Source organism: Sebastes umbrosus, chromosome 2 (assembly GCF_015220745.1).
Source record: "Sebastes umbrosus isolate fSebUmb1 chromosome 2, fSebUmb1.pri, whole genome shotgun sequence".
Classification (NCBI taxonomy): Eukaryota; Metazoa; Chordata; class Actinopteri; order Perciformes; family Sebastidae; genus Sebastes; species Sebastes umbrosus.
In genome coordinates, this window is record NC_051270.1 from 356,799 (window position 1) to 382,611 (window position 25,813).

At 40.9% G+C, this 25,813-nt stretch overlaps 1 protein-coding gene across 4 annotated transcripts in view; it reads left to right on the plus strand.

Moving 5' to 3' along the window:
* Positions 1-25,261, plus strand: part of LOC119476958 (EMILIN-1-like) — a 26,209-nt gene extending 948 nt beyond the window's left edge. The window contains exons 2-16 of one of the 4 annotated variants that reach the window (XM_037750673.1): positions 5,742-5,867; positions 7,299-7,618; positions 8,475-8,725; positions 9,527-9,685; positions 9,811-10,703; positions 10,770-10,941; positions 11,134-11,470; positions 11,635-11,862; positions 11,975-12,223; positions 12,345-12,536; positions 13,145-13,165; positions 21,887-22,003; positions 22,128-22,145; positions 22,236-22,370; positions 23,767-25,261. In XM_037750673.1, the coding sequence (XP_037606601.1) occupies positions 5,742-5,867; positions 7,299-7,618; positions 8,475-8,725; positions 9,527-9,685; positions 9,811-10,703; positions 10,770-10,941; positions 11,134-11,470; positions 11,635-11,862; positions 11,975-12,223; positions 12,345-12,536; positions 13,145-13,165; positions 21,887-22,003; positions 22,128-22,145; positions 22,236-22,370; positions 23,767-24,089 (3,541 nt within the window). In that variant the 3' untranslated portion in view covers positions 24,090-25,261. Of the gene's footprint in view, positions 1-5,741; positions 5,868-7,298; positions 7,619-8,474; positions 8,726-9,526; positions 9,686-9,810; positions 10,942-11,133; positions 11,471-11,634; positions 11,863-11,974; positions 12,224-12,344; positions 12,537-13,144; positions 13,166-21,886; positions 22,004-22,127; positions 22,146-22,235; positions 22,371-23,766 lie in introns of all 4 variants that reach the window. The other 3 variants (XM_037750652.1, XM_037750682.1, XM_037750662.1) reach the window with 3 other exon arrangements.
* The last annotated feature ends 552 nt before the right edge of the window (positions 25,262-25,813 follow it).

Below are 25,813 nucleotides of genomic sequence, written 5' to 3' on the forward strand. Positions count from 1 at the left end.
GACATCACACACCTCTGTGCTCCGTTCCCATAGTAACGGAGCACTCAGATGATGATGCTGGTTCCTCTTCTTCTTCTTCTTCCTTTTCTTCTTCTATGGTGCTTTAATGGCACCGACCAGCTGGTTATAGATATTATACTCAGCCTTCAGTTATGTTTTATTTGTTTTTCTTTTTTTTAATTTGTTTTTCATCCTTTCTTTTCTTTTTATTTGTGCAAAACAAAACAGCCGTGACTTTACAGGTAGAACAACAACGATAAGAACAGGAGAGAAACACACAAACAAACAAACCAACATAAACAAACCAACAACAGGATGAAATAATAGTCATAATAATTCTAGTAATAAACTCTTAAATAAATAATAATAATAATAATCATCATAATTATAATAATAATAATAATAATAATAATAACTAGGTGGTAATAATAAGGAATGAATTAAAGATAAATAAATAAATGAGTGTGCTGGGACCTGGCAGGGTTTGAGAACTTGTCGTTAAGACGACTAGTTCTGGTTATTATATTATGTATTATATATTATGTATTATATTATTTCAGTGGTGGTTCAGCTGAGGAGAGTTCTCCTAACAGACTGTTGAGTCCTGTTTTATTTTGATGGAAACTTGACTACTGATCATCTCAGCCTCAGACACATGTTGACAGATTAAATAGTTCACTGATGTTACATAATGTGTGTGTGTGTGTGTGTGTGTGTGTGTGTGTGCGTGTGTGAGTGTGTGTGTGTAAAGATCCATTTAGATGTTGGAGAGAGTGAGTCCAGATGTTTTATTAGTGGTATCAGTGTTTTATTTTGGCGGGACAGTGTGATGTGTAGTTTTGTTGCTCTCAGTATCTGAATCATTTGTGAAATGTTGTTTTGTGTAAAAACTAGAGCTGTCAAAGTTAACGTGATAATAACTCGCTAACGCCACTAATGTCTTTAACACATTAACACGACTCTAATTAACCTCTTAAAAATCCGACAGGCCGCCGATCTTTCAGAGGATGTAGCGGCTCAGTTTCAAAGCTAGAGTGAAGATACTGGTATCATAGTAAACTAGAGAACCTGATGAATCCATCGATTCCAACCCTGTCAGACTAGCTGGTCATGAAGGAGGTTGAATAACGCTCCAAACTGACACTACATGTTGGCAAGAAAAAACTGTCATGGTCATTTTCAAAGGGGTCCCTTGACCTCTGACCTCCAGATCAGTGAATGTAAATGGGTTCTATGGGTACCCACGAGTCTCCCCTTTACAGACATGCCCACTTTATGATCATCACATGCAGTTTGGGGCAAGTCATAGTCAAGTCAGCACACTTAGGTAAAGTTGTGATTGGTGATGTTGGCTCTGTATAGATAGAGTTGACTTTGGGTAGAGAGCTGTCTGGAGCAGCTGTGTCTCGGTGGGTAGAGCGGGTCGTCCTCTAATCACAGGGTTGTCAGTTCGATCCCCGGCTCCTCCTCTTTACCACATGGACTGCAGAAATTAGTGTACATTTGGAGTGTTATTTTACCTCCTTCGCTACATGCTAGTCTGACATGGTTGGTACCGATGGATTCATCAGGTGTTCTAGTTTCAGACGATACCAGGATCTTCACTCTAGCTTTAGAACTGATCCTGCTTCAGCCTCTGAAACATAGTAAAGTCAGTTGATCCCGTGGTAAACAAAACGTGGACCAACTCATAGAAACAGAGCTACAAGAAGTCACACACACACACACACGCGCACACACGCACACACACACACACACACACACACACACACACAGAGTTTGGCAGTGAAGCAGCTGTGATGTCATCAGAAGCAGATTGAAACAAACGCCCGAATGACTCATTTCCTGTAGGGAGAGTGACATCACTGAGTGTGTGTGTGAGTGTGTGAGTGTGTGTGTGTGTGTGTGTGTGTGTGTGTGTTTATTTGTGTAAAATCTCTCGTTTTCTCTATGGACTGGTTTGAGGCTTTAAGGAGTTTTATTTTCTCTGCAGTGTGAAGATTAAAAATCAGAAATGTTTTTGATGTTTTTCTACATCATCATTTCTACACAGAATGCTGCTCTCTGATTGGCTGTCATAATATTGACGCTCACTCATACACGCCACCGTTTAACGCACCAACAGAAATATTTAAGACCTAGAGACCGATGAAAGAGACGCTTGATGACAGACTGAGTTACAGAGGAGAGACGGACCGCTATCACTAAAGTAATTTCACACGCAAGAAGAAGAATGCCGTTCTTGCATTTGGCGTTTGTCTTTTCACGCCATGTAGTCTGTACCGACTGCAATATAAACGCATTTGTGTGAATATGCCAGTTACGGTGGACAGAACCTGCCAAAATAAAAAATAAATGACTCGATAAATAAACAAATAAATAAATATGCCATTAAAAGTAGCTAAAATAATACTAAAAATGAATTTGATAAATGTGTGTGTATTTCTGTTTTATTTTATTTGTTTTATTTATTTACCTTTGTATTAATTCCCTTATTTATTTACTCTTACAATTGCATGAATAAATAAATGCTTAAACACATAAATAAATACACGTTTAAAAGTAAATAGAAAATAAATAAAAAAATATTTGCAAAACTAAATAAATAAATACAAAAATAATATAAAAAATAAATATAGTCATGAATTAATTGATAAAATGTTACATAAATTGATATTTCTGTTTTAATTTGCTTTTTTATTTATTTACCTTTGTATTAATGTATTTATTCATGTATTTATTTTTACAAATCTATATATTTATTTATTTTGCATATTTCTTTGCATTTATTTTGTATTATTTATACATCCATTTATTTACTTTTTGCATTTCTTTTCTTTTTTTTTTAGTTATTTTTAAATATATTTATTTATTTATGCATGATTTTCCCTTTGCATTTCACCCCCTGTTTATTTCCCCAAACTTATTTATCTCTGTTTTAATTTCTTTATACATTGATTGATATAAAGGTAAACATGAAAAAGCAAATTAAAACAGAAATATCCATTTATGTCACATTTTATCAATTAATGAATGACTACATTTATTTTTATATTATTTTTGTTACTTTTAATGGCGTATTTGTTTATTTATTTATTCATTTATTTTTTTATTTTGGCACGTTCTGTCCTCCATAGCTCCGCTCAGAGTTTGTGACTAAGAATAAAAATATGGTAGGACGGAAGGTGGACGGGTCCAACAAACACAGGACTTTCAACCATGGCGTTTGTGACACGTTTTCCGTACTTATTTTATGTTGTCTACCTACGTATTTGACTTAATTTACGTCGGTATTTTAAGCCCAGCCATGATGAAACAGAGAAGATATTTAGATTCAGACATCTAAACGTGTGTCTCAGGCTCTCTGGGATGTTTCCTCGTGTCTCCGTGTTAACTGTAGATCTGCAGTAAATATTTAGTCTGGGTTTGGTTTCTGTGTCTGATGTCACTCATGCCTTCGACATTATATCATGTTCTTTATCCTCGGGGGGGCACGGAGTTACACTGTGTACTCACAGTTTGTCTTTTTAAGCTGGAATTACAGTTGTGTTGGACAGTGTGTGGACGTCTCTGTATGAGAGGGTTTTTATATTTTTACACAAAGAAAACTCGACTCCATTCTGATCCAGATGACTTCTTTATTCAGAGTGAATGCAAACAAAGTGCCTTCTATATTTGTTTAGTTATCTGTCGGTCAGTAACATCATAACCTCTGTCCTGTGGAGAAGTCAACAGTAGTGGCTGGTGCAGATGTGCAGCAGGACTTTCAGACTGAATCACTGAGCTGATTGAGTTTATTTGACGTTTAATTTTAGTTGACGGAACAAAATCACCAACTTTGATGAGAAAATCTGAGTGTCCTTCTTGCCCCCTGTAAAGTAAAAAGTGTTGTTAATACAGGCTTGAACTGTATAAAAGCACTGCTGTGAGACTGAGGACGTTAAACTCTTACAGTGTGTTTGTCTCTGCAGCAGCAGAAGTTAAATTCCTGCTTGTTGTTCTGGAGTCCAGAAAAAAACAAAAAACTAAATCAACACTTATTGAATTTGAGCACAAAGAGACGCAGTCTGACTGCTGCTGAACCAACAGAGACGCATTCATCATCATCATCATCATCATCATCATGAGACAATGAGTGTGTCGTTGCATGTGTGTTTATACACTAAAATGTACCTTAAAGGGAGATTAGTCCAGTATTTAATCCTCTTATCAACATGGGAGTGGACAAATATGCTGCTTTATGTAAATGTATGTATATATTTATTATTGTAAATCAATTAACAACACAAATCAATGACAGATATTGATCCAGAAACCCTCACAGGTACTGCATTTAGCATAAAACAATATGCTCCAATCATAACATGGCAAACTGCAGCCCAACAGACAACAACAGCTGTCAGTGTGTCAGTGTGCTGACTTGACTATGACTTGCCCCAAACTGCATGTGATTATCATAAAGTGGGCATGTCTGTAAAGGGGAGACTCGTGGGTACCCATAGAACCCATTTACGTTCACACATCTGGAGGTCAGAGGTCAAGGGACCCCTTTGGAAATGGCCATACTAGTTTTTCCTCGCCAAAATTTAGTGTAAGTTCGGAGCGTTATTTAACCTCCTTCATGACAAGCTAGTATTTTTCTGACTTTTTTCAGATATTTTTCAAAGTTTTTATTGGACATTATTCAGACTTTTCTTTTTTTTACATTTTTAAACATTTTTCTGACTTTTAAAAACAATTTGGAAATTTTTCTGACTTTTTTTGGGACTTTTTTATTTATTTTATTTTTTAAGATTTTTTGGATATTTTTCGGACATTTTTAAAATAAAATCTGACTTTTTTCCGACATTTTTTCAAGCATTTTTCTGATTTTTTTTAACAAAAGCCCTCACACATTTACATATCTAGAGGTCAGAGGTCAAGGGACTCCTTTGAAAACAGCCATGACAGCTTTTCCTCGCCAAAATTTAGCATAAATTCGGAGCATTATTTAACTTCCTTCATTACAAGCCAGTATGACACAGTTGTTACAAATACATTCTTTAGGTTTTCTAGTTTCATACGATACCACGATCTACACTCTGGCTTTAAAACTGGGCCGCTACAACCTAAAACCAGTTACAAATACAAAAGGCAGAAATGTGTCTCTGGTTTGCACGGAGTCCTCCAGTGTGTTCAGAGGGTCTGCAGATGTTTGGGGGTCGCTGTGTGCAGCGTTCAGGTTTTCATCTGATCGTAGCTTCATCTGTTTTCAATCAGGCAACACGGCCGACTGCAGACTTCAAAATAAAACTTGGGAGAAGCGCTGCAGTTTCAAAATAAAAGTCTTTCAGTAGTAGGAGATCAGTGTGAAATGTTGCAAGGTTTTTACGCTGCGTTTAAAGACACTGTTTGTTTAGTCCTGCAGTCATCAGCTGGTTCCTTAAACCACCCGAGAACATCTGCACGTGCTCAGTTCTGACCTCACTCAACCCAAACAGATGTTTGTCATTAAAGCTGCGGAGCTGCAGCTGACCGAGAGAGAAAAACTAGAACATACAGGAAGCATCAGGAAGCTGTGATCGATGAAGGTTCATCAGCCGTCACTGTGAGCTCAGACTGACGGGCTGCAACAGGAAGTCAGAGAGAAACTGAAACATCTGATTGGTCGACATTCATCCACTGGAGCAAACAGCCTCTGTTTAATGGATCTGTGTGTGTGTGTGTGTGTGTGTGTGTGTGTGTGTGTGTGTGTTGAACAGGAACTGGTGTGCGTTCGTGGTGACGAAGACAGTGAGCTGTGTGGTCGAGGACGGAGTGGAAACCTACGTGAAGCCTGATTATCATCCCTGCAGCTGGGGGAGCGGACAGTGCAGCAGGGTGGTGGCGTGAGTACACTTTACACATATTATATTTTATATATATATATATACATATATATATATATATATACACACACACACATTTTTAAATTAAGATTTTTAAATATATGTTTTAAAGCCAGAATGGATATATCTGCTTCATCTGAGTCTATGTGGAGGTAGAAAAAGAAGTTACCGCTTTTATTGTTGTAGTCTGAGTAATGTGACGTCACATCCGTTCTGTATCCAATAATATTTTAATTGATAAAATGTGAAATTAATTGATATTTCTGTTTTAATTAGCTTTTTTTAAAATGTATTTACCTTTGTATTAATTCCCTAATTTATTTACTTTTACAAATACATGAATAAATAAATACTTAATAGATAAATAAAAACAAACATTTAAAAGTAAATATAAAATAAATAATTAATAAATGCAGAAATGTATTAATAAATAAATACAAAAATAATATTAATAATAAATGTAGTCATTAATTAATTGATAAAATGTGACATAAATTGATATTTCTATTTTCATTTTCTTTTTTCTTTATTTACCTTTGTATTTATTTATTTATGTATTTATTTTTACAATTGTTTTATATTTATTTATTTTGCATATAGTTTTTGCATTTATTTTGTTATTCTCTTTAATTTCTGTGTATTTAATTTAGCATTTTTGTTATTCACTCATTTAGTTTTGTATTTATTTTGTATTAATTAATTAATTTTTTATTTATTTTACATGTATTTTTAAATGCATGTATTCATTTATGTGTTTAAGCTTTATTTATTTATTAATTTTCCCTTAGCATTTTACCCCTTATTTATTTCCCCAAAATTATTTATCTCTGTATTTTTTTTCATTCATACATTTGTAAGACTCAATAAATAAGGGAATTTATACAAAGGTAAATAAATAAAATAATAAATAAATAAAAAAATAAATAAAAAAATACAAAAAGAGAAATTAAACAGAAGAGTTAATAAATAAGGGAATTAAAACAGAAGCATGAATTTTTGTCACAAATTTAAAAATGAATTAATGACTGCATTAATTTTTAATGTTATTTTCGATACTTACTGACATAGTTAGTTATTTATCAAGTCATTTATTTAATTATTCATTTATTTTTTATTTTGGCAGGTTGCGTCCTCTATATGAACGGTACCCGGTTTTAATAATATAATAATAAAAACAGCTGTAAGTGGATCCAAACATGGCCGAGCTGTGTGGAGCTACTTTGCTTTGACCAGAGAATCGATCCGTCTGATTGGCTCAGTTGAGTGAAGCTATAACCGGATTAACTGGGTCTGTCGCTGCGACCCTCATTAACTCATCAGAATCTGGTCTCAGGTCCGGATGGAACCGTAACCCGGTCCGGCTCCAGTTCCTGTTGAACTTTGACCTCTTCTGTTCTGTTCAGTCATCGGCTGTCTGTCCTGTCTCTGCAGCTACCGGACCTACATGAAGCCGCGCTACAAAGTGGCCTACAAGATGGTGACGGACATGGAGTGGAAGTGTTGCCATGGTTACAGTGGAGAGGACTGCAACCACGGTCCGGTTGGGGGATCGGGAACCCAGATTTCCACCACCAGACCTCAGCCCAGACCGGGACAGGCAGGAGGAGGAGGTTGGGGAGGAGGAGGAGGTATGGGAGGAGGAGGTCTGGGAGGAGGAGGAGGAGGTCTGGGAGGAGGAGGAGGAGGTCTGGGAGGAAGAGGAGGTCTGGGAGGAGGCAGTTCTGGAACTGGACAGAGTGGAGGACACAGCGGTGAGTGGATTCTCATTTATATTTATTTATTTATATGACACTTTTAAATGACATATTTCTGTTTTAATTTCCTTTTTAAAATGTATTTACCTTTCTATTAATTCCCTTATTTATTTACTTTTCTGTTTAATTTCCACTTTTAAATTTGTTTATTTATTTTTGCATTTTTTTTCTATTAATTAATTAATTTTTGCATTTATTTGTTATTTATTTTATATTCATTTTTTAAATGTATATGCATTTATTTATTTATGCTTGATTTTCCCTTGGCATTTCATCCCCTATTTATTTCCCCCAAATTATTATTTTCTCTGTATTTTTTTTTCATTCATACATTTTTAAGAGTCAATAAATAAGGGAATTAATACGAAGGTAAATAAATAAATATGCCATTAAAAGTAGCAAACATAATGTGACATAAATTGATATCTCTGTTTTATTTGCTTTTTTAAATTTATTTACCTTTGTATTAATTCCCTTATTTATTTACTCTCCTGTTTAATTACACTTTTAAATTTGTTCATTAATTTTTGCATTTTTTTTGTATTTATTTATTTATTTTTGCATTTATTTTGTATTTATTTATTTATTTTTGCATTTTTGTTTGAATTTATTTAAAAAAATTTTAAATGTATCTATTAATTTATGTGTTTATTTATTTATTTATTTATGTATGATTTTCCCTTTGTATTTCACCCCCTATTTATAGAGTTTTGACTAGGCAAAATTATGTTGCAAATATCTCTAACTAATATCCTGTCTAGCTATTAAATGTTTAAACGTCTTGCCATATGAGGCCTGCCTTCGTCTCCATGTGATTGGAGCTCTGACGTTGCTGCTTCCTGTTTTCTTCCAGGAGGACGAGCTGAGAACGAGAAGATGAGGCAGCTTGAGGAGAAGATCCAGAGTCTGACCAAGAACCTCCAGGACCTTCAGTCCAGCGTGAACGAACACTTTCAGCAGGAGGGCAACAGGCCTGGCTTCAGTGGAGGAGGAGGAGGAGGCTCTTCAGGAGGAAGAAACCCCGCGGATGCAGCTCAGCCGGAGATTAAAGAGACAATTCACAGCATTCAGACCAAACTGGACCAGCTGGACAACCGCACGCAGGTCAGTCGCTGCCGCTGTGTGTGCCACTGTGTGTGCCACTGTGTGTGCCGCTGTGTGCTGCTGTGTGTGCTTCTGTGTGCTGCTGTGTGTGTTGCTGTGTGTGCCGCTGTCTGTACCGCTGAGTGTGTTGCTGTGTCTGCCCCTGTGTGCCGCTGTGTGTGCCGCTGTGTGCGTCGCTGTGTGCCGCTGTGTACTGTATGTGCCGCTGTGTGTGCTGCTGTGTGTGCCGCTGTGTGCCGCTGTGTGCCGCTGTGTGTGCCGCTGTGTGCGTCGCTGTGTGTCGCTGTGTACTGTATGTGCTGCTGTGTGTGCTGCTGTGTGTGCCGCTGTGTGTGCCGCTGTGTGCCGCTGTGTGCTGCTGTCTGTTGCTGTGTCTGCCCCTGTGTGCTGCTGTGTGTGCCGCTGTGTGCGTCGCTGTGTGCCGCTGTGTACTGTATGTGCCGCTGTGTGTGCCGCTGTGTGTGCCGCTGTGTGTGCCGCTGTATGTGCCGCTGTGTGTGCCGCTTTGTGTGCCACTGTGTGCCGCTGTGTGCTGCTGTCTGCCGCTGTGTCTGCTACTGTGTGTGCCGCTGTATGTGTTGCTGTGTGTGCTGCTGTGTGCCACTGTGTGTGCAGCTGTGTGTGCAGCTGTGTGTGCAGCTGTGTGTGCCGCTGTGTGCTGATGTGTGTGCTGCTGTGTGTGCCGCTGTGTGTGCCGCTGTGTGCCACTGTGTGTGCTGCTGTGTGTGCTGCTGTGTGTAAGATAGGACCTGATCACAAAACTTTACTGGAGCTGTAGCTGATGCGTCTCTCCTCCAACAGGCTCATGATAAAACGCTGGTCAGCATCAACAATCACCTGGTGAACGGGAAGGGGAACGACCTGGATGGAGGTCTGCCTGAAGGAGGACTGAATACGCTGAAGGAGGAGATCCTGAGGGAGCTGGAGAGGAGGGTGTCGCTGTCCTGCTCCTCCTGTCAGGTATCACATTGACCTCCTTTAATGAGCCATTCATCCATAATAACACGACGGCTTCTGAGTAGCAGAAATAAAATAAAAGATAACGAGTGCAGCTAAAGTGAAACCGGTCGGTTGTGTGTTTCCAGGCCGGCGTGGAGGATCTGCGCAGACAGCAGCAGGAGGACAGGGAGAGCATTCGAGCTCTGGAGAAGCAGCTAAACGCCATGGACGTTCGGTATCGGCAGGGCCTGGACGGGCTGCGACGGGACGTGATGCGTTTGAACGGATGCTGCGACACCGTCAGTGACCTCCAAAACCGCGTCACTGATGCCGAGCGCAAGATCAGCTCCGCCTCCGAGAACTTTGATGTCCTGCAGAACCGTCTGGACAGGGAGCTCAGCGGAGGAGGCGGCAACAGAGGAGGAGGGTTTGGTGGCGGCGGTGGAGGAATCGGGGGAGGCGGGAGGGACTTCGCGGTGACGGAGGATAGACTGGACTACCGGCTGAAGGACCTGGAGCGGCGGATCAACAGCACGGTGCAACGGACCGAGCAGAGCTGCTCGTACCTGGAGAACGACCTGAAGGACTACTTCCACCGAGAGCTGGGGGACCTGAGGACCGTGTTCCTGGACCGGTTTGACGACCAGGCCTTCAGGATCGCTGACGTGGAGCTGGACGTGGGGCTGGTGAAGGACAGGGTGGGCGACCACGGTAAGAGGCTGTCGAAGCTGGAAAACAACACGTCCGTCTTGAGCCGGAGGCAGGAGGAGTGCCGCTGTGGAGGGGCTGAAGGAGGCGGAGGAAGAGGAGGAGGCGTTGACTGGGGAGATGGAGGAGGAAGGTGGGGAGCAGGAGGAGGAGGAGGAGGAGGAGGAGGATCAACAGAAGGATCTGAAGGAGGAGGATCCATAGGTGGAGGATCAACAGGAGGGTCTACAGGAGGATCTACAGGAGGATCTACAGGTGGAGGATCTACCGGAGGAGGTAGAGGAGGGTCTACAGGAGGAGGATCAACAGGAGGAGGATCTACAGGTGGAGGGTCCACAGGAGGAGGGTCTACAGGAGGATCTACAGGTGGAGGATCTACCGGAGGAGGTAGAGGAGGGTCTACAGGAGGAGGGTCTACAGGAGGAGGATTACCTGGGACGGGAGGAGAAACAGAGAGTACCACGGAGAAATCTCTGGAGTGGAGGGTGGTCGCCAACGAGGATCAGATTCGACACTTTAACACTCGAATCAAAGACCTGTCGGTGTCCGGAGACTCTCTGCACGACAAGGTGAGATATAGATTCTCTATAATCTACGAGTTCTGAAGGGAATCAAAGTATCGCTGTAGGAGGGAACTGCTAATACACACAGAAAAAAGGAAATTTCTTTGTTTCTAATAACGGGGGAATACGTCGTGCATGTGAAGCAGTCGGTGTTTGATGTGATCATTTTGAGATATTAACGTGTGAATCGTCACCCAGGTCGGGGACCTGAGCCACGATGTGCGTAAGATCAAGGCGCTGACCGGGGACCACGGCGAGCACTTCAACCGCATCGTGACGGAGGTGGAGACGCTGGGCCAGGACTGCGAGCTGTGCGGGAAGGTGGAGGACGAGCTGCGGCGGCTGAAGAATCACTCCCAGGATGCACTGGGGCGCATGCAGAGCCACATCAACAGACTCCAGGTCAGACTGGACTCGGGGGGGGACCCGGGCTGCTTCCAGACATGTTCGCAGCTGGAGGACGAAGTCCATCTGCTGCGAGACGACGTCCGGAGGTGCACCGGCCAATGTAAGACCAGCCCGGACACGCCCACAGGTCAGTTCAACCAATCAGATGGTTGCTCACTAAACCCCGCCCCGTCCCATAGTTACTGTTGCTAACCTGTTTATAAAGATAACACATTTACATCAAGATTCATATTAATGCAGGAAAATACATGATTTGAAACTGTGATTGTACGCAAACTACACCCCCACTAGGTGGTGGTTCTGGTGGCTCTGGTGGTACCGGTGGACGCGGGCCTGGGTTGGATGCTGAGAAGCCTTTAGACGGCCACAGTGTGATCGGAGGCTCCATCAACAACAACCAGCTGAAGACGCTGCAGGGCGAACTGTCCGGGGTCATCCTCACCTTCAGCTCCATCAACGACACCCTGAAGGGGCTCGAACACACGGTGCAGAAACACGGCAGCGTCATCACCGACCTTGGTGAGCCCGGCTCGTTCAATGCCGACGCATCTTTACGTCCATTACTTACCGCACCTCTCTCTCTCTCTCTCTCTGAGCTAACGCTTCTCATCGTCCTCTGATCCCCCGACAGGAAACACCAAAGATAAGATCATCTCCGAGCTGGACAAGATCCAGCAGGAGGTGACGGAGCACATCGAGGAGAGCCGCGACCGTCTGGACGGGATGGACCGGGACGTCCGGCGGTTCGAGGGCACGCTCCTGGTGGAGATGGGAGACTGCAAGAGGTCCGGAGACGGGCTGGAGAAAAGGCTGTCCAAGCTGGAGGGAGTCTGCGGGAGGCTGGACGGTGTCTCCGACTCCATCGTCAAGATCAAGGAAGGTACGCGTCCAAAAAACGCCTCAGCTTCATAAATACAAGTCATTTTACCATTGAGGCCCCGATCAGCTGACTGTCCATGAACACTATGATGTTTACGTTATTGTGTCCTCCGTGTGTCCAGGACTGAACCGACACGTGTCCAGTTTGTGGACGTGTGTCTCTGGTCTCAATGAGTCAGTGGTCCATCACGGAGGAATCCTGGACGTCGTCCAGAAGAACCAGGACGACGTCTACGGCAGGATGAAGAACCTGAACTCCAGCCTGAACCAGGTCCTCAAAGACCTGCAGAGTTCCTCTGAGCGCGACCTGACCGGTGAGCTGGACTCTACTCTGATCTACTCTGTTCTATTCTATTCTATTCTACTGTCTTCCTCGGCCTCAGTGATGGTTCAGTACAGAGAAACAACGTGAACACTGATCAGTTTTTCTGAAGCTTTAAATCAAGTTTACTTTATTACATTTTTTCTCAGCTGCTTCGGCTCAGTTCTAAAATAATTATAAATAAGATCATGAAGTTTTCTCTCAACAGTATTAATTAAAGTTTAATTATAAATGTATTGTAATTTCTTGTTGTTTGACTCAGAGACACGTTGACCTTGTCTCGGTCACCAACGTGCTCATTGTGATCTAAATACTTACAGTGTAAATGCTTCATATTTTCAGTGATCTGGTTTTCGATAGATTGATAAACAGGTGAGCCAATCACGTGTCTGATTTATTGTTCAGGTGCAGCTCCTCGGGTAACGCGTTCACACCGCAGAGGGTCAAACTGCGTCTTAGTTATTGAACCTGAAGTATAAAGGTGCTGTAAAGGTGCTGAAGCAGCTGAGAAACACAGTCAAATGTCTTCTGAAGTTTTCTAAATACGTGAGAAATCAAATGAAAGACGGCGTGTTGATGTCGTATTGTTCTGTTTTGTAGGAACCGTGCTGCTCAACGGAGGTTTGGATCTGTAGCCGTTTATGTTAACTCACTAACTGCAAAGCCAGGGGAGGATGTGTTGTTATAACTATACATATATATATATATATATATATGTATATATATATATATATATATGTGTGTGTGTGTGTTATAAATACCAAAAACTCCAAGTCTGTCTGATTTAAAAGTTGGATGTTAACTAATCAGCAAATAATCAACAAAACCAACACTAGAACGAACAGTAACACCAACACAGACATTTAATGACAACGTCTCATGATCAATATCAACATACAGCAATAATAATAATAATATATACATAATAATATACACTTACAGAGAATGTATTATAATAATATAATCTGTCCTTTCTCCTCCTCCTCTGTTCTGTCCATCTCTTCCAACCAACCAGTAAATCAAACATTTTAAACAATAGGTGATTTTGGTGCAGTGATGCTATTTATAATAATAATAATAATAATAATGATAATAATAATAATAATAATAATAATGGAGGACGGAAAAGGACGAAAAATAAATGAATAAATAAATAAATTACTCAACATATAAATAAATATGCCATTAAAATTAGCAAAAATAATATAAAAAAATAAATGCAGTCATTAATTAATTGATAAAATGTGACATAAATTGATATTTCTGTTTTAATTTGTTTTTTTTATTTATTTACCTTTGTATCAATTATTTTATTTATTTACTCTTACAAATATATGAATCAATGTATAAAGAAAAGAATGCAGAGATAAATACGTTTGGGGAAATAAATAAAGGATGAAATGCACAGGGAAGATCATGCAGAAATAAATAAATATAATAAAATTTGCAAAAATAATATAAAATAAATGTAGCTATTCATTAATTGATTAACTGTGACATAAATTGATATTTCTGTTTTAATTTGCTTTTTTTATGAAAAGTATGAATAAATGTAAATAAGAAAAGAATACAGAGATAAATAAGTTTAGGGAAATAAATAAGGGTGAAATGCAAAGGGCAAATCATGCATAAATAAATAAATAAATGAATAAATAAACAAATGAATGAATAAATAAATAAATGAATAATTAAATGAATAAATAAACAAATAAATAAATAAATGAATAATTAAATGAATAAATAAACAAATAAATAAGGGGGGAAATGCAAAGGGAAAATCATGCATAAATAAATGAATAAATAAGTAAATAAATAAATAAATGAATAAATAAACAAATGAATAAATAAATAAGGGGGGAAATGCAAAGGGAAAAGCATGCATGAATAAATAAATAAATGCTTTAACACATAAATAAATACATTTAAAAATAAAAATGAAATGAATAATAAATAAACACATAAATAAAAATAAATGAATAAATTTAAAATTTCATTAAAATAAACACATGAATAAATAAAAGTGGAAATTAAACAGAAGATTAGATAAATATACAAAGGTTAATAGATACAAATGTCACCTTTTATTAAATTGTATTTGTTTTTAATATTTTTTTTGCTACTTTTAATGGCATATTTATTTATTTATCGAGTCATTTCTTTATTTATTAATTTATTTTTGGTTTTGGCAGGTTCTGTCCTCCGTATAAATACGGCTCAGCCAATCACAATCAACTGTTCTAACTCTGTTTTCTAATAATAAAATAAACTCTTAGCTGTGTGGTAACATGCTAACACGGTGTGGCAGCTGCCAATTCTCTGGTGTTTGCTGTTGTTTCCCTTTTCCCTGGTGTTTTTTTGGTTGAGTTGCTGAGTGATTAGAGGGTTATTCAGTTCACCTGTTGCGCAGGGTGTGGGGACTGGCTCTTAAATGATAGTTGAGAGCAGCTTGGTGCATTCCCCTCTTGGCCAATCAGGGTGTAACGACGCCCTTTCTGTAGGGCTTAAAAGAGGAGGGAAACTGCACACCCAGGGTCATTCTGATCTCTCCTTCACTCAATGCAACATGTGTTATCAGCTTTACCAGAAACTCTGGTCTGTTTTGGGCCCTTTTGGGATTCTGTGATCTTTGTGTTTTGTTTGTTGAGAGTGTTGACTCTCCTAGTTGGGGAAACAAGTTAAGTGCCAACCAATTGGGTTACCTGCACTGGGATGTTTAGGTACTATTTGTGCAACGATCTGGCTTGCCTTACAATAGCCTAACGCCTGCAGGCTGTATTTTTGTATTCTATTCATTTGTTGATTTTCAATGAAACCCTTTATACCCATTTCTTTTAGTGTATTTTATTTGGGAAAACTTTAAAGGAGGGTAAAAGGAAAAACAAAACCAATATTTCAGTTTCCTTAATTGTTTGTTAATATAGAGGCATTTGTTCATTATTGAAGAGGCATTTGTTCATTATTATTATTAAGAAGGCATTTTATTTTATATTATTATGTGGATGGGAACTGTTTTTCAGTCTTCTGACTCAGTACCGCCACATAATTGGCAACCACGAAGGGACACATAACACAAAGCATAATCTTTCAATAAAGAGATTTAGTTTTGTGTCCCATCTTCTGATATCTATTTAGCAAGTGTATTTGAGTGTATATTTCTGAAATGTGTATTTGGAGTGTGGCTTGACTATTAGTCCAAATAATTACTAGTGACTATCCATCATGTCTTGGGAAGATCCAGACATTACAATGACCGCATTTGAACCGTCGCTTGCGGAATTGGAATCCGAGCTTTCTCTAAATGTTAGCTTGGATATGCCTGTAGTTGGGAAGGAGGTGCACTTACTGGATGATGATGATGATGAAGAGGGATGGGTAGATGCTCCAGTAGAACCACAATTGTCTGTGGACACTCATCCTCTTTTGGCTTTAGAGGGCTTATTACTTCCGCCTTCATCCCCAGTTCCTGTAGCTCCTCCCACCCAGGAACACTCAGATTCGGATTTAGTCATTTTTGCTAATGCTGTAGAGTCGATGAAACTTGTGTTTAAAAATACAGTGGATTGGCAGCGTGAGTGGCTGTCAAACATTTCAAAGGGCATACCCATCGATAAAGCTCTAAAAATGTGTACTACTCGCATAACAAATGTGGTGGAGAAAGCAAGTAACCATTTGCTCGCAGAAGTAAGGGATTTTGGTTCAAAGTGCATAAATGCCATTCAGTGGAATGCACAACAAACACAGTCTGAGTTCCAAGAGTCCCTGATTACTGACCGTCAAAACTTGATGACCTCCATTACATCCGCGGTCACTGAAAACAAGGATGTACAACTTCTGGTGACCGAGGTGCGTACATTGCAACAGCAGATGGGTTCAGTGCAGGCTACCCTTGAGTCTCTTGTGCGTCAACAGTGTGCACTCAATTCTCAGGTCAATTCAATACATAAGCGAGAGGAATGGGTCCTTAAAGAAGCAGTCACACCTGTTGCAGTTTCGTCTCAAGCACACACATATCCTGTTTCTCCAGTTGTTAAAAATGTGGTTTTGTTGCCTACCTCCGCACCTGTGGGAGTTCCTTCAGATTGCTCAGGAGCTGCTGCTCCTAAGGGTGAAATTTTCCAGGATGATGGTTGTAGAGTGACTGATGGCAAACTTCCAATTAAGATGTTTTTCCCTTGCTATGGCGGGCCTCAGGATGAGAAAGATCCTTTGGTGTATTTGCAAAGATGCAGTGACTTCCTGTCTCTGAAACCACTTACCCATGGTGAGATCCTAGCGACCATGAGAAGTGTATTGCATGGTTCTGCACGTGATTGGTGGGAGACTGTTAGGGAGAAAATCCATTCATGGGAGGAATTTCAGAGAGCTTTCCTATCATCTTTTCTTCCCGAGGACTATGTTGATGTTCTGGAAGAACAGATTCGAACCAGGGTGCAAGGAAGAAATGAGTCACTACGAGACTTTGTTTTCTCCTTTCAAGCACTTATCAAACGTTGGCACTCTTCGGCCACAGATGATGAGATTTTAAAAAGAATATTGAAGGCTATGAATCCCTTTCTGGCATGTCAGCTCCGTGGTCGGGTTACCTCCATAGATGAGATGATCCGCATTGGGAGTCAAATAGAAGTAGATTATGAAAACCAGAAAAGGTACAGGAGAACTCTGAACGAATCTCACAAAGCTAATGGTACAACTGAAAAGAAGGTTATAAAGAGACCTGAAATGGTTTTGTGTTGGTGTTGCCATGGTGAGCATGCACCAGGGTTCTGCCCTCAGTTTCATGTCTTCCCAGGTAGCTTAAAATACAGTGGACAGCAAAAGTCAGAGTCAAAACAGACTTCAGAGTCCAGTAAAAAAGGTTCCATGGCTACTGTTGCTAGTCAGCCTGCAGCCAAGAACCGCCAGAAGCAAAAGTCTACTAGTGTGGTGGGATCTCCATCTCACCCGCCCACTAGTCTAAAACAGTTGGTTGTGCCCATCACGGTACGTCAGCGTCATGGGAAAGCGCTTGTGGACACAGGTGCTACTTACACTTTATTGCATGTGAGTCTGTGGAATAAGATCAAAGGCCCCAATGAGTCCCTTGTATCATGGCAGGGTGGACCAATGTATCTTGCGAATGGCCAGCAAGCAAATCCTATTGGATGTAAAGTGCTGGAGTTCAGCATGCATGGTAACAGTTGGTTCGTACCTACCGCAGTACTGGATGCAGATGTGTTGGTGTATCCATTAGTTCTTGGTTTAGATTTTATGAGCATGAGTGGGCTCCAGGTCAACGTCCGGGACAAGGTATACTCTTTTGCTGGTGATGACACCACCAGGGTTTTCCCTTTCCAGCCTGTCCTGTGCCCTAGCGATGGTTGGGGTGTTCTGAGTGTGAGCAGTGTTGCTTTGTATACTACCTTACCACCTACATTACCGCTCTTGCCTGCCGTTAGTGATGACTGGTGTAACCTAGCTTGTATTCCTAAAGGTGATGACTTACCCAGTCTGCTCCATACTGCTGTTGCAGACAGTGGTTTAACAGGGAGGGAGGCTGAGAAATTGTACCAACTCTTGCTAAACAACCCGCGGGTCTGCACCACCACTTTAGGCCGTACCTCTGTGCTGAAACATAAAATCAAATTAAACAGTGATGTTGTGGTTACCCAGCGCCCCTATCGATTACCCCTACAAAAGCGGAAGATGGTTAAGGAGCAGATCGAAGAGATGCTTCAACAGGGTATCATTGTACCTTCCCATTCACCATGGGCATCCCCGATTGTAGTGGTGCCTAGAAAAGATGGTGGAACACCCCGATTTTGTGTTGATCTCCGCCGTGTTAATGAACGTAGCGAGGGAGATGCCTATCCTCTACCAACGATTTCTGAGATACTTGAATCTCTGGCAAGTTCAGCTGTGTTCACCACCTTAGATCTCAACAGTGGTTATTGGCAGGTAGAAATGGACCCAGAAAGCCAGCACCTCACGGCATTCGTCACATGTTTTGGATTATTCCATTTTCGGGTTATGCCTTTCGGCTTGAAGGGAGCTCCAGCTACCTTCCAAAGGCTAATGACTCAAGTGCTGAGGAGCTGCCTAGGAGAGTGCTGTATGGTGTACTTGGATGACATCATAATCTATTCCAAAGACGTCCAGAATCACTTTCATGACGTCCAGCGAGTGTTTGATTGCCTCCAGCAGGCTGGCCTTACACTCAATATTAAGAAATGCCACTTCTGTTGTCCCGAGCTTAAATTCCTGGGTCATGTAGTGAGCAAGGAGGGAGTGCAGGCAGATCCAGCAAAGACAGAAGCACTTTGTGACTACCCTGTGCCTAGAAACCTCAAGGAAGTTCAAAGGTTTTTGGGTCTGGCTGGATGGTACCACCGTTATGTCCCTAACTTTTCAATGATTGCGGAGCCCCTGAATGCGCTGAAAAAGAAAGGAGTCGTGTTTAAGTGGTCAGAGGAGTGTCAGAAGGCATTTCAATGTCTTAAAGACCATCTGACCTCTCCTCCTGTCCTTGGTCACCCTGATATGTGTAACACATTTGTCGTCTACACCGATGCAAGTTCTACGGGTCTAGGGGCAGTTTTGGCTCAGAGATCGAACACTTCCTCTAGAGAAGAGGTTATCGCTTATGGCAGCCGCTCTCTAACAAGGTCAGAGCAAAATTACTCCACGACAGAACGGGAATGTCTGGCTGTGGTGTGGAGTCTGGAGAAATGGAGACACTATCTGGAAGGGAAACCTTTCGTTGTTGTCACTGACCACTCTTCGTTGTTGTGGGTCTTTAACACCAATAAAGCTAGCTCCAGGCTTATACGCTGGGCACTGCGTCTGCAGGAATTTTCTTTTACGATTGAATATCGTAAGGGTAAGTTGAACAACGCACCGGATGCTCTGTCGCGGGCCACTGGTCCGGCCTCCCTTGCATTGTACACTCGTTCCCTGACACGGGGTGAGAAGTTTGTACCTTTTCCTCTGACTGATGAGGATGTCTGGAAAGCCCAGAGGAGTGATCCAGACATCCAGAAAATATATCAGGCACTGCTCACTGATGACAAACCTGGCGGTGAAGCAGACTCCGGTTTTGTCATTTTGGAGGATACGGTTTACAGGAAAACCAAACATCTTGACCGTGGTGACCTATACCAGGTATATGTTCCACAGTCACTTCGTCCAGTCGTCTTGCATGCATACCACGATAACCCTTTGAGTGGTCATTTTGGACGATATAAGACCCAGCAAAGGATTCGTGAAGTTGCATACTGGCCGAAAATATGGACAGATGTCGCAGAATATGTAAGATCTTGTACTATTTGTCAGAAATATAAACCTGAGTCCAGGAAGCCTGCTGGCTTGCTCCAGCAGACAAAGGTAACGGAGCCATGGGAAATGCTTGGTTTGGACCTCATGGGCCCTCTGCCTCGTAGTTCCCTGGGAAACACCCAATTACTTGTTGTGGTAGATTATTATAGTCGTTGGGTTGAGTTGTTTCCTTTACGTAATGCTACTGCTTCCACAATCAGCAAATGTCTGCGGAAGGACATCTTTACACGTTGGGGTGTCCCAAAACATGTCTTATCAGATCGGGGACCTCAGTTCACATCAGAGGTTTTCAAAGAGTTGTGTGATAGCTGGGGGGTTGTCCATAAACTCACAACTGCCTATCATCCACAGACTAACATGACTGAGCGTATTAACCGCTCACTAAAAAGCATGATAGCTTCGTATGTTGGAGAGAAGCATAAGAGTTGGGATCGTTTCATACCGGAGTTGCGTTTTGCCCTGAACTCCGCAGTCAATGAAGCCACCGGCTTTTCCCCAGCTGAGTTGCTGCTTAGAGGATCTTTGAAGGGACCTTTTGCCAGAGCTTTTGAGCCCTCTTCTCAGGTCCCACGTGCGCTGAAAAATGTCCAAGCTCTGGTAGAGTCCAATCTGGCACAGGCAAAAAGGAAACAGGCTCATACCTACAACAAAAACAGGCGACATGTCACATATGAAATGAAGGATAGGGTCTGGATGAAAGCCCATCCCATCTCCAAGGCTTCCAAAAATTACACAGCTAAACTGGCCCCACGATGGATTGGTCCGTACCGCATTGTTGAGCAGGTAGGCCCTGTGAATTACAGGATTGTGCGTGAGGACACCGGAAAGGATCTAAGGGTGGTTAATGTGTGTGATTTGAAGGAGTGTCGCCCAACCTCTGTTGAAGTGGAGGCTCAGGAGAGAGAGGCGGTCATGCGCATTTTTCTGGACAGTGACACTAGTGATAAGGATGAATTTATGTTTTTTTTGTGACATTGTATTAAAGGTAAACAACTGTCTAAAGGACCTTGGAGGCGGTGTTTATTATATGGGGGAGGGAGTGTGGCAGCTGCCAATTCTCTGGTGCTTGCTGTTGTTTCCCTTTTCCCTGGTGTTTTTTTGGTTGAGTTGCTGAGTGATTAGAGGGTTATTCAGTTCACCTGTTGCGCAGGGTGTGGGGACTGGCTCTTAAATGATAGTTGAGAGCAGCTTGGTGCATTCCCCTCTTGGCCAATCAGGGTGTAACGACGCCCTTTCTGTAGGGCTTAAAAGAGGAGGGAAACTGCACACCCAGTGTCATTCTGATCTCTCCTTCACTCAATGCAACATGTGTTATCAGCTTTACCAGAAACTCTGGTCTGTTTTGGGCCCTTTTGGGATTCTGTGATCTTTGTGTTTTGTTTGTTGAGAGTGTTGACTCTCCTAGTTGGGGAAACAAGTTAAGTGCCAACCAATTGGGTTACCTGCACTGGGACGTTTAGGTACTATTTGTGCAACGATCTGGCTTGCCTTACAATAGCCTAACGCCTGCAGGCTGTATTTTTGTATTCTATTCATTTGTTGATTTTCAATGAAACCCTTTATACCCATTTCTTTTAGTGTATTTTATTTGGGAAAACTTTAAAGGAGGGTAAAAGGAAAAACACAAACCAATATTTCAGTTTCCTTAATTGTTTGTTAATATAGAGGCATTTGTTCATTATTGAAGAGGCATTTGTTCATTATTATTATTAAGAAGGCATTTTATTTTATATTATTATGTGGATGGGAACTGTTTTTCAGTCTTCTGACTCAGTACCGCCACAACGGTTCCCCGTCACTCATGAACTTTGTGATATTAACAAACAGAAGGCATTATGGGTAACAGCTGCATTCTGTGTGGATCCATGAATCTTTTTAACCTCTTAATGTCTGCCAGCTTCAGCCTCATACTCACTCGCTCCATGTTCAACAACACACACGGCTTTATTTAAATCCACTGGAGACCCAACGGACTCCACGTAGGATGTGTTACACTGAATGAATGTTTATTAAATTCACATTATTACACAGGCCTGCCTGGACCCCCAGGACCCCAAGGAGAGAGAGGCTTTAACGGGCCGCTGGGTCCACGAGGGCCTCTCGGACCTCCAGGACGACCGGGTGAAAGTGGATTACGCGGTCTGCCCGGTACGACTGATATTTCACATATTTATATATCCTGATATTATAGAGGAAGAGCCAGATTGAGGTTATAAAAACGTGGAGGTATCTGCTCATTGTGATCTCTAACAGCTGCTCTGTTCTTCTACAGGTCCCAAAGGTGAAACAGGTACGTTGTTTTAAAGGATTCACAGCAGTAAACAGGCTGAAACATCACTTCAGTTCGCTGTAATCTGAACGTAATCTGTTGTGTTATCAGGTCTGTCCGGCGCCGACGCTCACGTACCCAGACTGTCGTTCTCCGCTGCTCTCACGGTTCCCATGGAGAGAGCCGGAACCATCGTCTTTGACAAGATCTTCGTCAATGAAGGAGACTTCTACGACGCCAGAACAGGTGAACATGGGGGGGTCGGGGGCCGGGGGTTCGATCCCCGGCTTCTCCCGTCCACATGTTGAACTGGTCTGACCGGAAGCAGCTGTTTGTTCTCCGTTGAACTAATTAAGTTGTGATGTTGAAATAATGGTTCTGAAAACGTCTCACCTGCTCTCAGTGAGTGGGACTGATAATAATAATAACTTTATATATAAAGCATCTTTCAAAACAAGGTTACAAAGTGCTTAACAATACAAACATGATTAAAGTAATTAACATCCAGAACTTAAGATCTAAACAAAATAAAATCATATAAATACAAAATAAATCATATAAATACAAATTAAATAATATAAATACAAAATAAAATCATATAAATCAAAATAAAATCATATAAACACAAAATTAATAATATAAATATATAATAAAATCATATAATTAAAAATGTAATCATATAAACATAACATAAATAATATAAATATAAAATAAAATCATATAAATACAAATTAAATATTATAAATACAAATTAAATATAAGTACAAAATAAAATCATATTAATCACAATAAAATCATATAAATACAAATTAAATCATATACATACAAAATAAATAATGTAAATACAAAATAAAATCATATAAATCAAAATAAAATCATATAAATACAAAATAAAATAAAATAACTACAAAATTAAATCATATAATTCATAATTAAATCATATAGATACAAAATAAAATCTTTTTCAAAATTAGCATCCCTACTTGTAATCGACAGTAATAATTACAGTACACAGATGCAATGTTTGGCGGTACGTCAGTGTTTAGTGTTTACTACTGTTGCCAGGCAACCTGCTCTCCTTTCCGGTACCACTCGTTGACTTCTTGCTTATCCACCGAAAATATTTAGTTTGTATGTTCGGAGCATACTGCAACGAACAAGGCGTTGAGCACAAACACCTCTGTGCATGCTTGTAGTGCGTATGCCGTCTACGGAGGCCCACGGTGTCTCACACGAGTATAGACAAAGCTTTAGTCACCTGAGCATCAAATGACAGTTCAGTCAACACCTAGTTTTGGTCACCACATCGGTGGTACCAGGCTTTAAAGGGACGTACAGTTGCGTGTCATCGACATAGCAGTTGAACTCAATGCCGTGTCTACGCATGATTTGCCCACAGGGAAAGCATGTAAACAGTGAATAAAAGGGGACCCAATATAGAGCCTGAGGGGACCCCACAAAATAGAGGAGTGTGAGAGGAGGAGGCATCTTCAAGTGTTGAGATGAACCAATCCAGAACCACGTCACTGATGCCAACATGACGGCTGTTTAGGATGATTAAGATTACGCGTCTTTCACATCTCACTCAAATATTTACTTTAAATGTTTCCTGGCGTTGATCACACACATCTGTCACCTTCAGGTATTTTCACCGCTCCCGTCGACGGACATTACTTCTTCAGCGCCATCCTGACGGGTCACAGGAACGAGAAGATCGAGGCGGTTCTGTCCAAGTCCAACTATGGCATGGCGCGGGTGGACTCCGGAGGCTACCAGCCCGAAGGCCTGGAGAACAACCCCGTGGCCGAGGCCAAAACCACTCCGGGATCTCTGGCTGTCTTCAACATCATCCTGCCCCTGCAGACCCGGGACACGGTCTGCATCGACCTGGTGATGGGCAAACTGGCCCACTCCGTGGAGCCGCTCACCATCTTCAACGGCATGCTGCTGTACGAAGACATGTGACGGGTTCACGCTGAGGCCAGGTTCACGACTAACCCCCAAAAGTACGATGTCACTTCCTCATTCGCGAGTGACCCCAAACTGACGACAGAATATTTTAAATGAGCCTTCAGTCCTGAGCAGGTTTCTGTCTCCGTATTCTAACAGATCACATTAGTTTGACTGGTTTTTATATTATTCTGTTTATGTCACTTCACATGTGGACGACAGTCACCGTCTGACTGCCTTAATCCAGTCAGCTGATCTGATTAGACCAGCACTGTGAGGACGCATGTCCCTGTAAACCAGGACCAGCACTGTGAGGACGCGTGTCCCTGTAAACCAGGGAAGCCAGCGTAGGACTGACTTGAGATATGTGAATGGACCACGGTGTTGGACGGTAAGGACGGACGCTCGATGCAATCCTTAAGCCCCGCCCCCGGCAGATTGGACGTTGTCATGGCAACATGTGACGGTGTGACTTTTAAATATGATGAAAAAACAAAGAACATTTTTTTTTTTTTTTGCTATGAAGCTTTATAAAAGCAGAATGTTTGAGATGAGTTCACTTTGTGAATGTTTTATGTTATTAAGCTGCAGCGGCTGAATATTTAAAAACATTATCACGTAATTTCACTTTGATTTGACGAGGCTGAAAAACACATTTTATTACAGTCAACACATCCCAATTAAAGGAGGAATATTCAGATCATTTAACTGAAGTAAAGTGGTAATAACCAAATAAGCCTGCATTCTAAATGTTATTTAAATAAACAAAATATTGGAGTTTTCTCATCAAAAATGTACTTAAAGTATTAAAAGTAAAAGTGCAACGATGGAGAAGTGATATCAGGCTTTGATACACGAGTGTGAACATGGGAATTATTGACAAAAATAGACATATTTCAGTATCACCAGACTGATGTGAACAAACTCACAACAGATCAACACATTCAACGGCTCCGTCCGTCATCAGTTACTGAACATGGTGACGGCTTCACATCAGTAACAAAAAGGTATTTATAACACTTCTGCTACTCTGAGTATCATCTTCATTTACACCAAGAAAGGAAATCTTTATTCTCTGACAGGCTCCAGCTCCAGTTTTCATGTAAAACCTGTTGTTTTTTACACTTCACACTTTTATATTGATGAATAATTTTCACTGTCATTAAAGTAAACACGAGTCAAACCCAGCAGGTTGTTTAACAATCTGTGCTGTGTTCTTCAAGATGTGATGATCAGCATATATATATATATATATATATATTTACATATATATATACACAGTCCGGCGTCAAATACCGACACTTTATCACGGCCATAGTATGTCGAAAGATTTCACCAAAAAAAGTCATAGTAAAGTATGTCCAAAAATGTTCAGTCTAACAACCATAGGTTATTGTTCGAACTATATTATGACTTTTTTAAACATACTTTATTTTGACTTTTTTAAATATACCGTATTATAACTTTTTTTCAACATGCTATACTAAACTAAACAGACTGTGTCACATAAGGATTTAACCCACAACCTCCAGTATTCAAACCAGACATCTACCACACTGAGCTATTTCACAGGTCATATCATAACATGTCCAAAAAGAGTACAAAAAAGTAAAAGTATAGTAAGTCGAAAAAAAAGTCATTGGATATTATTCAGAAAAGAACTCATAGTATATACAGTATATGGAAAGTCACAGTATAGTATGTCAAAAAAAGTGATATTATAGTGTGTTTAAAAAAGA